The sequence below is a fragment of the Lonchura striata genome, chromosome 11 (genome assembly GCF_046129695.1).
Source record: "Lonchura striata isolate bLonStr1 chromosome 11, bLonStr1.mat, whole genome shotgun sequence".
In the NCBI taxonomy this organism is placed as follows: Eukaryota; Metazoa; Chordata; class Aves; order Passeriformes; family Estrildidae; genus Lonchura; species Lonchura striata.
In genome coordinates, this window is record NC_134613.1 from 4,490,409 (window position 1) to 4,505,626 (window position 15,218).

The 15,218-nt window shown below is 42.5% G+C and overlaps 1 protein-coding gene across 9 annotated transcripts; it reads left to right on the top strand.

The window, feature by feature from the left end:
• The first annotated feature begins 445 nt into the window (after window positions 1-445).
• PSMA4 (proteasome 20S subunit alpha 4) lies at window positions 446-14,348 on the top strand. 9 transcript variants are annotated; one of them, XM_021546787.3, is made up of 9 exons: window positions 5,052-5,077; window positions 6,232-6,271; window positions 6,430-6,472; window positions 7,233-7,395; window positions 8,717-8,794; window positions 9,018-9,106; window positions 9,967-10,097; window positions 10,320-10,443; window positions 10,874-14,348. In XM_021546787.3, exons 1-9 carry the CDS (start codon window positions 5,067-5,069, stop codon window positions 11,026-11,028), a joined length of 834 nt encoding a protein of 277 aa, XP_021402462.2. In that variant the 5' UTR covers window positions 5,052-5,066; the 3' UTR covers window positions 11,029-14,348. The 9 variants fall into 9 exon arrangements, with proteins under 9 accessions (XP_077641953.1, XP_077641952.1, XP_077641951.1 ...); XM_077785830.1 differs by lacking the exon at window positions 5,052-5,077 and adding an exon at window positions 5,560-5,617; XM_021546792.2 differs by lacking the exon at window positions 5,052-5,077 and adding an exon at window positions 5,813-5,850.
• Window positions 14,349-15,218: the final 870 nt, after the last annotated feature.

Genomic DNA, 15,218 nt, shown 5'->3' on the forward strand with positions numbered 1-15,218 from the left:
CTGGACCTATTGTCCCAGTAAAAACTTTCTCTGGGACAGTCTAAAGGACATCCTGAGCAAGATGCCTCAGGTTTGTTATATGTATTTATATGTGGTCTTCAGTCCAAACATTTGGCAGAGATTTTGATATGGTGTGCTGATAAAAGGGTTTAAAAACGGATGTCTTCCCTCCTGACCGCTGCGGGCGCAGAGTTTTTTAAGTGGTCTGCTTTGTGACAGGAAGTCGTAGCTTTCCTGCCCCCTCTCGCCGCTGTAAAACAAAGCCCGCGGCCCAGAGCAGCGCTCCTGCGCGGCGGGGAGGCGCGGCCCCGCTGCCCGCGGCGGGGAGGCGCGGCCCCGCTGCCCGCGGCGGGGAGGCGCGGCCCCGCTGCCCGCGGCCGGGCCGGGTGCGGCGCAGGGGCCCCGGGCCCGCCCGGCCGCGCTCGGAGCGGGCGCAGCCCCGCGGTCCGCCGAGCGCTCCGGCCGCCAGCCGGGCAGGCGGGGCCGGGCTGGCCGGAGCTTGTGCGGCTCCTCGGCCTCCCCGCGCTGGGCAAAGGTTGGCGCGGCTCTCAGCGAGTCCAAGGGTTGCGCTCGTCTGGGGAGGGTCGAGATTCCTGCAGCTGGGCAGGCGACAGACGAGCGAACGTCTGCAGGTCTGTGCTCTTTCTTAGCACAGGAATTTGGAAGGCCGCGACCAAGCAGAAAGATTTAATCTCCTTCAACGTTATGATTTACTAAAATAATTCTTGCCTTTTGCAGGCACGAACTGATGATTTCCTGTTCAGGGATTCAGCAGCTCTGGTCCTGAGGGAGTCATTCCTACTATCAACAATACATGGTTAGGCTGCTGCTAGAAATGAGCTAATAGAAGCTTGGTTAATAAGATCTTCATGTCTGCTGTTCTGAACAGATTGATTGTATCTCTCTAGCAGTCTTTGGAGGGGCTGCAGCTTAAGTATTTGATAAGCTATGATGTAAGAAACCTGAGCTGGCACAAGGGGTTGCTTTTCTTTGCTTGTTTAATAAATGTAGGAAACTCTTCTCCAGTAGCTGAATGCATTTTGTTGCAGTAATTACTGCTTTTGGTGTCAGAATACAGATAAGATCATCCAATTTTTCTGTTTTCCTAGACGCACAATGTCTTCTGGAAATGACTGTCAACCCCAGACCTTGACCAAGCCCACATTTGGTGAGAGAGAGGCAGCTGAATTGGTTGACAGGGTGTTTGGATTGAAGGTGTCTTGGATCAGGTCACTCCCCAGCTATGATGATCAGAACTTCCATGTGTGTGTCTCAGCTGAAAGTGCCGATGAGTATGTCCTCAAAATCACCAACTCAGAAGACAGCCAGGAGCCTGACCTCATTGAAGCGCAGACCCAGGCCATGATGTTTCTCAGTGCTGAAGGCTTCCCTTCAGCTACGCCTTATTTGACAAAAGATGGTAACATAATGTCTCTGGAGTCAGCAGGTGAGCCTATGTGGGCGCCTTTACTGCCCCACTCTCACCCTTAGCTCAGCAGTAGCTTGCTATATGGCATACCATGTGCATGTATGCTAAAGGGAAACTCTAGGCTTGTGTTTGAATAGTAAGAATATGCATCAGGTGACCTGTATTCCAGCCACAATAGTCCAAAGTTAAAATACCAGAAGCAAAGCAACTCAGAGAGCATTAATAACTAACTAGGAAAACACTTCAGCTTAAGGAATTGGAGAAGACATTTATCTGACATGTGTTCATGCACAGGAAAAGTTAAAAATGCCTCATTGACTATGTGATGCTTTAAATTATTTGCCTTCAGAATAATGTAACACACAGTTCTAGCCCATCTCAAGCCAGAATAAATGGCTTTAATAGTGCTTGGAAGAAAAATTGTGTTGGCATGTAACTTTCCTACAACATTCAGGATTCTTGAGACCTGTTCCACTGCAAAACTTTATGTGGGTGTGTGTGGGCACTAGAGGAACCCTGCTTGGTGACGAGTTTTCCTCAGCATAGATTTTCTAAGTGTGTTAAGGTTTGTACATTGTTACACAACATTCTGGTAAATCAAATTTTTGCATTTTTATGAGCTACATCTGACAACTTCTACACTGGGATACACCTTTTTTGCCTCTCGCATTAACTGATGCTCAGCACAGAGCAGAGTGACTGCATTTCTCCTTGTCAGGTACTAGACTTGGGAGCAAGAAGTACATGGTCAGACTGCTGACTTACCTGCCAGGTACACCAGTAGCAAAAATCACCACCAATGCTCAGATTCTGTATGAGATTGGGAGGCTCGCTGCCAGCCTGGATAAAGTGCTCTTAGAGGTGAGTTTTCATGCTTTAGCCTCACACTTCTCTCTTAATTGGTGTTTCTTCAGCATTTGCTCACGTGCTTGCTGCCTGCTTTTCAGACCTGCAAAATGCAAGTTGGTGACTGCAGATGTCAATGACTCATGGCTCAGGTGCCAGCCTCCAAGCTGGCTAAAGCCTTTTCCAAAGTACATGACAAGTGACATGGTACTGGGTGATACTTCTGCAATGCACTTTTGTACCACGAATAGGGTGATACAGAGTTCTTTTTATTTATGCAAAGCTCACCTGTTAGTGTTTCAAACCTGGCAAATAAAGGAGAATGAACCCTAGGATGCTTGAATTAGAAGAACAGAACACCAGGCTTGTTTTAAAGGTTTTTTGTGTAGTGCTCAGCTGGCTGATCTATTATTTTGAATTCCCTCTGACTTGCTGACTTTCTTCTCTTCATTAGCACTGTGACCATTGCACATTGGTACCCTCCCTACAGTGCCAACTGCACCAACAGAGATCTGTGACACTTCTCATTTGCACCACTTCCACTCAGTCTTAATGTAAACTAAGTTCTTTTCTCTGTATTTACACAGGATAATAAAGCTGATCAACCAACAAGTACTAAGTTTGATGCATGAAAGACCTCACATTATTTATTAACCTTTCATTAACCTTTCCTTCTCATGTTCTGACTACCAGCTTCAGACAATTATGAAATGTTTAACCAAGCACATTCTTAATTACAAGAACATTTTCAATTGTGAAAGATACTGTTGCTTTCTGACACACTGGTCACACTCTTATAATGTGCTTAAAATAAGCTAGTCTCAAAATATGCCTGTGACTGATCCTGCTAAGGAGGAAGTAGTTAATGAGAAGTAATTCTGATGGAAAAGGCTCTTTATTCCCTTAACACATGGAGTATCATCCACCAAGGTGGTTTAGGCTCGATCTTGTTCTTTACTTGTTCAAACACTGTCAACTTTTGACTGTCATTTAGTGATCTTTAAGAGCCTTAATTACAAGCATAGTTTTTGTAGTTCTTTTCTTAAAAGGAAGCCAGCTACTCTTGTGGGAAGTTGGTTTTTTGTTGTTTTGTTTTTTAATTTGCCCTACACACTGATCCAATCTGGCCCAGATGTCATCTTAATAAGCATTTGAGGAGTTCCAAGATAAGCATGGGGTGTGTAATGGGAGAGATGCTTTTCCTGTTTGAATGCCACTCTCCAAACCATCTCTTCCATTTCCTAGTGAGAGAGGGGTTAAGGACCTTGTATGTTTAAAGCGGTGAGGCCTGGATGTACAAACACAAATTTTCGTAAGCAAAAAGCCATGGTCAGTATCTCCATAAACTACTGTGCTCAGGATTTTCACACATCATCTGTTCCTAAGGTTTGTCCCCCAAAGGTCTCACCTTTAAAAGCACAGATTGTGCCTGCTCCCAGCATGCTGGCAGGTTTTGTGTCTCTGGTGTTCCTGCAGCTTTCTGCAGCACTAGCTGTGCAAACCGAGCTCTTCCAGAGCAGGACTCTGGCCTTGGCAGAGGCTCAAAGTCACTACTCTAACATCATCCTATAGACAGTCAACAGCAATTTTACGCTATTGAAGTGACAAATGACTTAAGGTAATCTCTGTACCTAAAACATGGGGTAAAACCATTCAGGCTGTATGTAGATACTAAGATGCTTGCTTTACTCATTTTTCAGGTTATTCTTTTACTGATTAAAACAACAGTCCAATTCATGGTGCTTTTCAGTGAGTCTTATTAGAAACCTGTTAAAATTAATAGAGTTTTTGACTCAGGCCCTTTAATTATAAAGTATGCAATTTTTCTTATGCCTGTATTATTGTGTGTTTTTTTCCAAAGAAATTCCAGCATCCATCAGTAAAAAGTCTGCATCGAGGTCAGTTCATCTGGAATCTGGCAAATGTTCCTCTTCTAGATCAGTACATTTATGCCTTGGGCCAGAACAAATACTGTGCAGTGGTGGAGCAAGTTATTGAGCAGTTTAAAGACAAAGTAATACCCAAGCTAAGCAGTTTCCGAGCCTGTGAGTATTTTATTCTCATTGTAATTATGTTGAACTGAGACACAGAAATTTCATACAGGAGTTTGGCTCTGTAGAGGAGGAAAACAAAAATGGCAAAAAAAGTAAATCTCTTTTCCCTAGCCTAGACATGGACACAGCACTGAGTAAGCCAAGAGGAATGTTCTGTCCAGTCAGGGTCAGATCTTTATTTTTCTGATGAGTTTCCTCCCAGTTAAATTTATGATTTTCATGCTGTTATATCAGCTTACTAAATATATATGGAGTAAAGTTCTACCTTTCATAAAAGCCCAAATAAGTACTTAATCAAAATTTTGGAATACAAATGACATTGATATTGATGATGATGTGCCAATTCTATAGTTAGAAACTACTGTTGTGTGTTTGCAAACACGCAGTGTATCGCAGGTCACAGCAGCCTGGAGCGTGATCCCGTAACTCTCCCTCTTCTCCTCTGCTGTTGGTCATCTGGCAGTGCAGTGGAGCTTCCCAGGAAACAGTAAAGGTGTGAAAGGTAGCACTTGATGCTGCAGGGGACTAGTGCAGTTTTGTAGTGGAGTGTTAGTTTGATGTGCATCTTCCCAAAGCTGTTTCAGCTGTTTAATAGTTATTAAATACTGTTTCTATTTCTTCTGTGTTTAGGTATCAATCATGGAGACCTTAATGACCACAACATTCTAGTAGACTCCAGTTCTGCTTCCCTGGAGAATCCCCAGTACAGAGTGTCTGGCATCCTGGACTTCAGCGACATGAGTTACGGGTATTATGTGTTTGAGGTTGCGATAGCCATTATGTACATGATGATTGAGAGCCCAGACCCTCTGAGTGTTGGGGGCCATCTTCTCGCAGGGTTTGAGAGCATCCTGCCGCTCACCGCTGAGGAGAGAGGTGCCCTCTTTCTCCTGGTGAGTGGGAGGTTTGCACAGTCTCTAGTCATCGCTGCCCACACGGCTCTTCTGTACCCAGAGAACAAGGAGTATCTCACAATCACGGCGAAAACTGGCTGGAAACACTTAATGACAATGTTCGAGGTGGGCCAGGAAGCCGTGGAGAAGAAGTGGTTTGAGACTGCCCAAGCGTACACACACCACGCACCTGCCCCATAGGTCCGCGGCTGCTGAGGTACCGGCGGTGACATCGGACTGAATAAAGCAATCAAAAAAGGCGGCCCTGTCTGAGCTGGATGGGCGCGTCCGCGGGCAGGGCGGGACCCAGCGCATCTCCCCGGAAGAGGAAACCATTACCGCCCCCACAGCAGGCACCCGCGCGTGGCCATTGCCGCCCTCACAGCGCGGAGCCGGTGTGTGACCACGATGCACCCTCACGGCAGCAGCCGGGCTCCTCCCCGCCCTCACGGCAGGGCCGCGCTGTGACCGCGACCTGCCTCGCACGGCGGGCGGGGCCGTTTCCCGCCCCCTTCGGCGGAGCCCGAGCACGCGCCAACCCCGCCCCCGCGGACAGGAAAGGGCGCAGGCCCCGCCCCAGGCCGGCAGGCGGCACCGCGCAGGCGCGGCGGCCATTTCCGACGCGGCGGTGAGGGTTCAGGCGCGGCCGCAGCGCCCGGTTCTTGCCCGCCGCCTGGGCCTCGCCGCCCCCCGCCCGGCCTAGCGGCTGCGTCCGGCCCGCCGTGAGTGAGGACGGGCGGCGAGTGGGCGGTGGGGCGCGGGACGCGTCTCTGCGCGGCGCGGCCCTCGCGGTCTGCCGCGCTGAGGATGACTGTGCAGTGCGGGAGCGGGCGGCAGCGCCCCCTGGGGCCGTGCCGGGGTGCGTTCGGTGCCGGTTCCCGGGGTTCCCGGTTCCCGTGCCCTGGGCTCTCTTGCAGGCCCGGTGCCGGTTCCCGGGGTTCCCGTGCCCTGTGCTCTCTTGCAGGCCCGGTGCCGGTTCCCGGTTCACGTGCCCTGTTCTCTCTTGCAGGCCCGGTGCCCTCTGCCCGCGGCGCGTCCCCGGCACCATGGTGAGTGACCCGCCTTCCCCGGAGCTTTGCTGAGCCGCGGGGGCGGCGGTCACCGGTGACCAGCCCGAGGTCACCGAATGGCTGGGTCTGTTATATAGGGGCTTTAGGGCGTGGGTGACATGAGACTGGTGATACTTACTGAGCTATTCTTTTTACAGTCTCGAAGATATGACTCCAGAACTACCATCTTTTCTCCGGAAGGTATTTTTTAACCCGACATTTTCAAGTCAACTCTGACCGTTCTGTCTTCTCAAAACTGTCAAAAACACTTGCAAAAAGGGTGGTTGTTAGTAGCATGTTTCTGTCTGAATATGAATTACAGATATCTTATTTCCCATACTTAATTCTGTAGGGACTGCAAGGGTCCAAAGTAGACACTTTGAAATTCATTCTAATTCAAGCAATAATGAGACTGAGTCCCATTAGTGAATAATATCACCTGCCATGTTTTTGAAATAACCATTTATCTCTTGTTTGAGCATGGTTAGGTTTTGTCACTATCCCCTGAGAATGGATAATATCCTCCTGGTGCAATCACGCCTCTCCTTGTCTTGTTGTTCTTGCACATGTTGAAACAAGTGCATACAAACCACGTTTTCTTACTTCTTAGATGGGAGGAACCCAAGAAAGAAGATATTTTCCTTGTTAATGAAAATTTGTCTTGGGTTATTCTGCTGCAGCAGGGAGTTCTTTTAAATTTTTTCTTTTTTTAAATAGAAAAGTTTTGTTGTTTTTTTTTAATAGAAAGAGGTTTTTTCCCGCAGTAGCCATGTCCAGTATTTTTTTCCTTCTCTGACTCCTTCCTGCTTTTCAGCCAATTAATGTACAATTGACTGGTAAGAGACTGAAGAATTAGATGGGCCAATGAGTAGCTGTCAGATCTTGTAACTTTCAGTCACCTTGTGCAGTTGGTCTTGCTCCGTGTCATTTTTTGATGACAGGCATTCCAATCCTTTCCCAGGTCGCCTGTACCAAGTTGAGTATGCGATGGAGGCCATTGGGCACGCAGGCACTTGCCTGGGAATTTTAGCAAACGATGGAGTGCTGCTGGCAGCAGAGCGGCGCAACATTCACAAGCTTCTCGATGAAGTGTTTTTCTCAGAGAAAATATACAAACTTAATGAGTAAGTTAAAATTGTGATTAAGTGTCCTGTGATATTAACAGCAAAGTACTGATTAGCACATAACCTGGTTATTTTATTTGAAGTGTTAATAATCTTTTTGTTTGGTGTTTTAGACAAGCACGACTGTTCTGTCATTGTTCACTTTAGTAGTTCCCCTTCTAAAGTAGAAGTATTGCTGGTTTGGTTTTTTTATCGTCAGGAGAATTTTCTAGGTGGAATAACCTGTTTGTTGGTACTATGCTATACAAGGTAATGGTATTGTAGCAATTAAGAAAACTGGGAAGTCTCAGTTTTATGAAATACCTTTGGGGGGCAGAATAAAGAGTGCACAAAAAAATTACCATGCTATTTCAGTTCCCTTTCCGCATCTCTGTTTTTCTTTGCTGGCTCAAAAAGTCTGAGGTAACTGGGTAAAATGTGCCTTAGGCTTCTTTGCCACAGTTGTAGCAGAGATGAAACATCTGTCTATTACCATTTTCATTCTAACTCCTGGAAGTTAAATTTGGGATGTCAGAGCAAAGAGTTTTATGGATTATGCCTTTTTGTTTTAAGGGAGGTAGAGCTTCATCCTTGACAAAAGCTGCAAACGAACACAGTTTTCCATCCTGTCTGCCTCCCATTCCATGTTGATCTAGAAAGCACCTGGAAGTGCTTTTAAGATCAACATGGAAGTTGATCTTGAAAGGACGTACTGGATTTTCAAGGAGGCAGTGGAACAGCACACTGGAGTAATCACCTAGAATAGCCCTTCCATCTTTTGGAAAATTCCCAATTTCACAATTTTTTTGTGTAGCAAAAGGTTTGTAGCATATCAGATTGAGCTAAAGAGATACTAAATTAAGATCCAACAAAATAATCAAGGATTGAAGTGCTTATTTTTCTTAGGGGCCTATCAAGACCATGAAGTTTCAGTTACACAGATGCCATGTGTCAGCCAGCAGCTCCCACTGAAGGCCTGCCACATCTGTGTGGCTCCTTCAGTGTTGAGATGTGCCTCCTGAGAGGCACCTCTATGTATGTACCTAATGGCTCTCGTAAAACTACTCAGAACTTAATCATCCTTGGCACGACCCTCTTCTCAGAACTGTATGTGTAATTAACATACTGACTTGCTGACTTTGGCTGTCCACCTGCTCGTAGCAAATTGTTACTGATATTTTCGGTGCACCCTAAAGGCAGGAGCTGATGAACCCATTTTGTATGGCAGCTGTGTAGCTTTGATGAGAAAAGCCCGGTAGCAGGTGCTCTGCTTGAGTCCTTGGATGAAGATGTTGGTTGGAGATTGACAGGAATTCAGTTAACTTGTATGCCTTTCTTGCAGGGATATGGCATGCAGCGTTGCAGGAATAACTTCAGATGCCAATGTTCTAACAAATGAGCTGAGACTGATTGCACAGAGGTAGGTCTGCTGACAGCTAACATGGTTTTACTCACCTGTGCTGTCATAATCAGCTCTCTTTATGCATTAGATCAGAATGAACATGCATTTTAGTAGATCAGAAGTAGGTTGAAATAGAACAGCTAGATCACAGATACTCTAACTTGGGAACTTGTTTCCTCTTAAATGTTGTGCAGGATATGGTCAGCAAATCAAAACTGTTTTTTTTCCTCTTTGATATTAGGTATTTGTTACAGTATCAAGAGCCCATTCCTTGTGAACAACTAGTAACAGCACTGTGTGATATCAAGCAGGCTTATACACAATTTGGAGGTAATGAAGTGTGATGAATCATTGTGTTACTAAATGTCTCAAGAACAATTCTCTTACATAATGTGTAGGATCTAAGTCAGTGGACAGTTCTACTGAATTCTCTTTAAAAGTTATACTTAGGAAAAAATAGCCTAATTTAAGAGGGGAATGGGTAGTCATGGTTACTGTTTTTTGCTGCTGAGGCTTCTACTTTTTATGGCTTGGGAAATTGATAGCTGAGATGCTGGCTCATTGCATAGAATGCTTTGAGTGCTCTTGCATTTAAAGAATACCTTCAGAAACCAGGAGAGAATTATTTAGGCAACCTTTCAACATTTCGGGCCCATCCACCATAATGGCACAATGTATCAAAAAACAAGGCTGTATGTAGGATATCAATATGCTAACACTTGAAAAAAAGTCATGTTTATGTGGCTCAAGCAACATGTTAGAAAACTATATTGTAAGTAGTGTTCCTTAGTATGTGAACTGATGATTCTGTTGTTTTACATAGATGTAGTGGGAGAGAATTACCTTTTAAACTACCTGGCTTTTGACATTGCTAAGTTAAATGCTTTAACAGCTAAGCTACATACCTGAAATACTAAATTTTGATTTAAAGTCCTGAGATAGTAAATTACAATTTCTGAAGACACAAATGAACTGCTCTTAAGGTTAAATGGAATAAATCTCTGCTGCCTCCCATGCCATGACTTAGAAGGAAATGCTGATGTGCTTATCTCAAGCAACAGAAGTGCAGAACTGTCTGTTAAATCCTAGTTCACAGGAATAGATTGAAAAACTAAATCAAAGAAAATAATTGTAACTTGTGACCAATCTTGTTACTAAATTTAGGTTGCTAATAGCCTTCTTTTCAACAGGAAAACGTCCTTTTGGTGTTTCATTGCTCTATATTGGCTGGGATAAGCATTATGGATTTCAGCTGTACCAAAGTGATCCTAGTGGAAATTATGGAGGGTGGAAAGCCACATGCATTGGGAATAATAGTGCTGTGAGTTCTGGGTTTTTTCTTCTCAAAAAGATAACTTTAAAAGTGTAAACTGTACTGTATTAATTAAGCTGAGTTGTTGATTATTAGTGCGGGAGAGATTTACAGGTAATTGGAGGAATGCTGCTGTTAACTCATGTGTTGGCATTATCTGGCAAAACCCCACACCCCAGCTGTGTGGTTGATTGCCCAAAGACACCATTTTAATTTCTGTGAATTTTACAGGCAGCTGTGTCAATGCTGAAGCAAGACTACAAAGAAGGGGAAATGACCTTAAAGACTGCCCTGGCATTGGCCATTAAAGTTCTAAATAAGACCATGGATGTCAGTAAGCTCTCTGCTGAGAAAGGTGAGGGTTCTCAACATGGGACAGCACCCTCTGCTTAAACAAAGGGAGCAGCGAGTGCACATATTCCAGATGTGGCTCACTGGAGTGTTAGTTGTCACCAAAAAAATGTTTTCAGAAGATGCAGCAGTTCGCAGCTTTAGCCTAAGAGGCATTCAGATAGCTTAGTCCAGGCTGATGGGCCCTGTTGGCCAGCTCCAGAGGTGAGACTGCAGCCTGGGGTTGGAATGCCTGCGTGTCTGGGAGCAGAACCCTGAGAGGAGCTCCCCTGCTGTGCTCTGCTGCAGGAGGGAGCTGACGGTGGCTGCCTGCAGCCAGGCTGTGTGGCACAGGGAGTATTGGAGCCTTCTGCCCCACTGTCCCTTGTAATCTCAAACCTTGCCCTGCTGATATTGCTCTGCCTAAACGCTGCTGTCTGTTCCATGTGTTTCAGTTGAAATTGCAACACTGACAAGAGAGAACGGAAAGACAGTAATAAGGGTTCTGAAGCAAAAGGAGGTGGAACAATTGATAAAACAACATGAGGAGGAGGAAGCAAAAGCTGAACGTGAAAAGAAGGAGAAAGAACAAAAAGAGAAGGATAAATAGAATATGAAATCAAGCGTTCTCTAGATAATAAAGGACCTGCTTCAGCAAAAGAAAATCTGGATTTCTGCACTGTAGAAGCCTACAGCTACGTCATGGAGGACTCAGAAGGACTTTTGATGAACCAGGTCCTTAGTCATCATTTAGATAATTAGTTTACTGCTCTTTACATCGACCAATAATTGCTTTAATTCTTTAACACTCTTTCTTTCATCTTCTATTTTTTATTATGGAATAAAATCTAAGAAGAATAGTGATGGGTGTCTTTATTTCCTCAGTAATGCCTGGATATGCACAATCTTGAGGCATTTAATTGCTTTAAACCATTAAAACAAGGTATATGCTAGTTGGTAAAGAACAAATATGGTGTTAGAATTGTTAGAATTTTGTGTGTATGTGTGGGTTTTCTTTAAAAGGTAGTGAAAAGAGCTCCTAAGTTTGAAAAGTCATTTCACAAATACAGAATTAAAGTGTGCTGGCATGCCAAGTTTTAGTTTTGGCCTATTTTGTTCTGTAGCAGGCTCTGTCAAACTGATGGTCTTGCAAGCAGTAGTGTTTTAAAAATACCCTGTAGCAAATGTGCTCAGTTTATCATAGCTTTCACAAGTGCATGTGTTTTATAAAGAATTAATCAGACAACACTAGTTATATTCACACAAACTAGAAGGACATTTTACAAAGGCCATGTGAAAATGCTTTATCTTGTCGAAGTACAAATAGGTAAGTAAAATAGTGCATGATTTTTAGGCCATGTTGACTACTTCACATTTTATCCTGAAAGGAAATTAAGATGTTTACATGTTTAGTTTAGTGTTGCTGATAGTTCCCCGGTGAATTTGATTCCTTTCTCTGACACACCAGTCAAGAAAACTAACCAGTTAACCACCAAGAAATCATATTTGTGTATTAATTAGGAATCATAGTCATTTTTGTCCAGCTTGCCCCTGTACTGAATACACATTCATACTGAATGCACAAAGTATGATTGTCAGATTAGCAAAAATTTCTTCTACTTCTGAAAAAAAAATCTGAACAAAAGAGATGAAAAGATACTGAAAATTACTGTGCACTCATTAATGTATCAAGCGCAAACTGAAAAGCTTGAGGGCTTAAAAAGTGAGGCCTTGCTGAATTTCAAACCATGACAGCAATGATCCAGCCCATTTGTGCCCCTCGCCCCGGATTGTATTGATCTTGGAGGTTGGTTTGGTTTTCTTACCCCAAAGGATATTTGATGTATACAGGATTTAATATGACCATTTAAAGAAACTGAGTGAATCCACACAGTGTTTTGTTGGTTTGATGCCTCTCGGACATTTTTGACTAAAATGTACTTTGTCAACATGGCTAGAAATGACCCTCCCAACTAAACCCATTTTTGAGCTCACTGCTGTAAGAGTCACCGTGGAGAACAGACGGAAGGAATCTAACTGAAGATGTCTGTGCTGCAGCTTGTGTAGTTGTCCTGCACTGACTCTGGCAGCCTCTGTGCAGAGAAGGGGGAGGCTGTGGGTTCTCTGCAGGACCTGCTTGGCCATTCTCTACGCCTTGGTGCAGCCCGATTGCTTTAGTCTTTAGCACTGAACTTAGATAGCACTTTGTTAATAACCAAATTTTATAGCTAATGAAAATTCAACTGATGTATTTACACCTTGTGCAACAGTAGGTCTTCCAAATAACAACATAGGAATGGTGTTCCATGTAACAAGTCCTGAATAGTTGCAGACAACATGCAATGGGTAATATTTAATCTCTATTATAAAGGATTGTATAAATACCTCAAGCTCCATTTTATGTAAAAATTCAGTGCTCAATCTTTATTTTTTGATACCATGAATGCAATGTATCAGCATCTTTTGCAGATTTCTGGATCGCTGATATGGTTATATAAGTACTTGGAATATGCTCTAAAAGCAGCAATGCCAAAATGGAGTTTTTTCTCACTTCTCAAAGATTACTTGTAACAATATGTGATAGATTCCAGCAATGCTTTCTATCTTCTGGGAAACTGATAGTGCATCTGAGCTTGTGTTCATCAATGTATATAGTTCATAAAAGGCAGTTTGTTTAGTGTAATAGTGTAAGTATTATCAGATAGCTTAGAATATAGACTTAGTAAAATATTTTTCTTAGAAGCATCTTTTTCTAAAAAAAATGGGGATAACTCATATATGCATATTTTGGTTTAAAAAATTACCAATACCATTTTTTTGCCAAACATGGCATCAGTTGCTGGTAAAGGAGAACTTTTTAGATATTGTAATAATATAAACTTGGAATGACTTAGATAAATATATTGAAGAGTTGTAGTAAGTTTTAAAAGATCTATTTATTTAAAGGTTTTGTTTGCACAAAGTGGAAGAAGTATTGCCTAATACTTCATGAGTATAATGTTTGAACATTAATTACCAATTTAATTTAAAAAAACATCATCTCTCCTGAGTGCCATGGATATCTGATTGTGAGCTGAGCCTCAGTACTGCCTTGGAATAGGCGAGTAACTATAGCTGGCAGTCATGTCCAAGATGTACAGCCAAGTTCTCCTAACCAAAATTTTATTTGTGGTTCATTCCTGCATTTGAGCATAGGGCAGTAAGCAGATGCTGGAGATCTTTCATTATTAGAATCTTCCTGAGCCATCTGGACACTAATGCAAGTTTCTTTCCTGTTCTTCCTAGAAATAAGAGCAGCGTTTGACTGCATTGGCCTATTGTATTGACTCTGGCTTTGTGTGTTAAAAAAAAAAAATCACCACCAACTGTGCCTTTTCTGGGAGTGGTTTGGGGATAAGTCGTAAGAACAGAAAAATTATTCTGGCGATACATTTGAGGTATCTTTGCTAATCAAAATGATCTTCCTGTTCTTTGTATGTTTTTTTTTTTTTGGTGTATGTAGTGTTTACATAGAGTTTACAGTGTAATACCGTAAGTATTTAAAATATTTAGCTATTGCTGTGGATTTAATGTTATTTTAAAACAAGAACTTCATGTGGTGCTGTGGAAGGTGACAGATTTTTCAAATTAGGTAAAAGTATTTATTGAAAATTGTTTGCATAATACGATGTTTGTAAACTTAAAAAACTGGATAGCTTATATCTTACTTGAGTGCATGATAGAACTTGTTAGGGCAAATATGCAAATATTCACAAATAGATTGTTCTAAGAAATTGTAATGTGGTTTGTTATTCTAAGTAGTTTAAGAGATAACGAAACTACTGCTTCTCCAATAATTACTGTGCTGTCTCTTGCATCTGTCAGTGTTTAAAAATAGCTTGTTTTCTAGGTGACTGTATTCTGTTCAAATAAAGTCAAATTAACTTCCAAGATTGCTCTTTATATGACCTTCTTTAGGTATGCTTCCCTCTTCATCCAAATATTTTACTTGTCAGTTACAAAAGTACCCAAATTAAGAGACAACAAAAAACTTCTGAGGTTAAATTTGACAGCTGCTTCTGGTTTCTTATGTATTTCCAAGACAATTATTTAGTCCTTCTCTTCATAACATTAAAATTAGGAAGAAATACTTCTCCACTGTGTTGTGAAAATGAATATAATGACTGAAAGGTGTTCAATGGTTTCAGAGGCCTCAGGACTGTGATACATAGATAACACAGCTCAATATACAACACATACAAGTCCAAGAAGCTGGTGCACTCAGATATTTCATACATGAGAGAAATTGTGTTGTTTCAGACTGGTGGAGATTCTAAGACTTATTCAAAAGTCTTTCATTTTCTTTAAAGAATGTTTTCTGCTACATTTTTCTGCTTTAAAAATTAGCCTAATTTTCAAGTTTTAATTGCAGTTATTTCTACTACAATATGAAAACCCACTGAAGTTACTGGATCTAAGAGTACGCTTCACTGGCTTTAATCTGGAGAAAATTCAGCTTCACAAAGTTTTTAGAACATTACGCATTTTACAAATAGAACTGAGCAGCTGGCTATTTTTATCTGGGTTTAATTTGGCATTTGGCTTTCCAGTTAAACTACTCTTCAGTGCACAGTAAAAGCTGCCATCAGCCAATTAATTGCAGATTCTCAGAGTGTACTTTAGCAGGGACCTTTAGATGTCACCTCCTGCTGACAAGGGTCTTTTGAAAGACAGCATTACTCCTGTAATTGTTTAGGCTTTCACTCAGTGGTAAATATTAGACTAAACATGCTGCTGATACTATTAACATTCTGCTCCAAG

Coding starts and splice junctions, on each gene's coding strand:
- PSMA4 (XM_077785825.1), top strand. CDS start 1,117: ATGTCTTCTGGAAATGACTGTCAACCCCAGACCTTGACCAAGCCCACA. Junction 1,448..2,147: donor AATGTCTCTGGAGTCAGCAG/GTGAGCCTATGT, acceptor TCTCCTTGTCAG/GTACTAGACTTGGGAGCAAG. Junction 4,321..4,959: donor GCTAAGCAGTTTCCGAGCCT/GTGAGTATTTTA, acceptor TTCTGTGTTTAG/GTATCAATCATGGAGACCTT.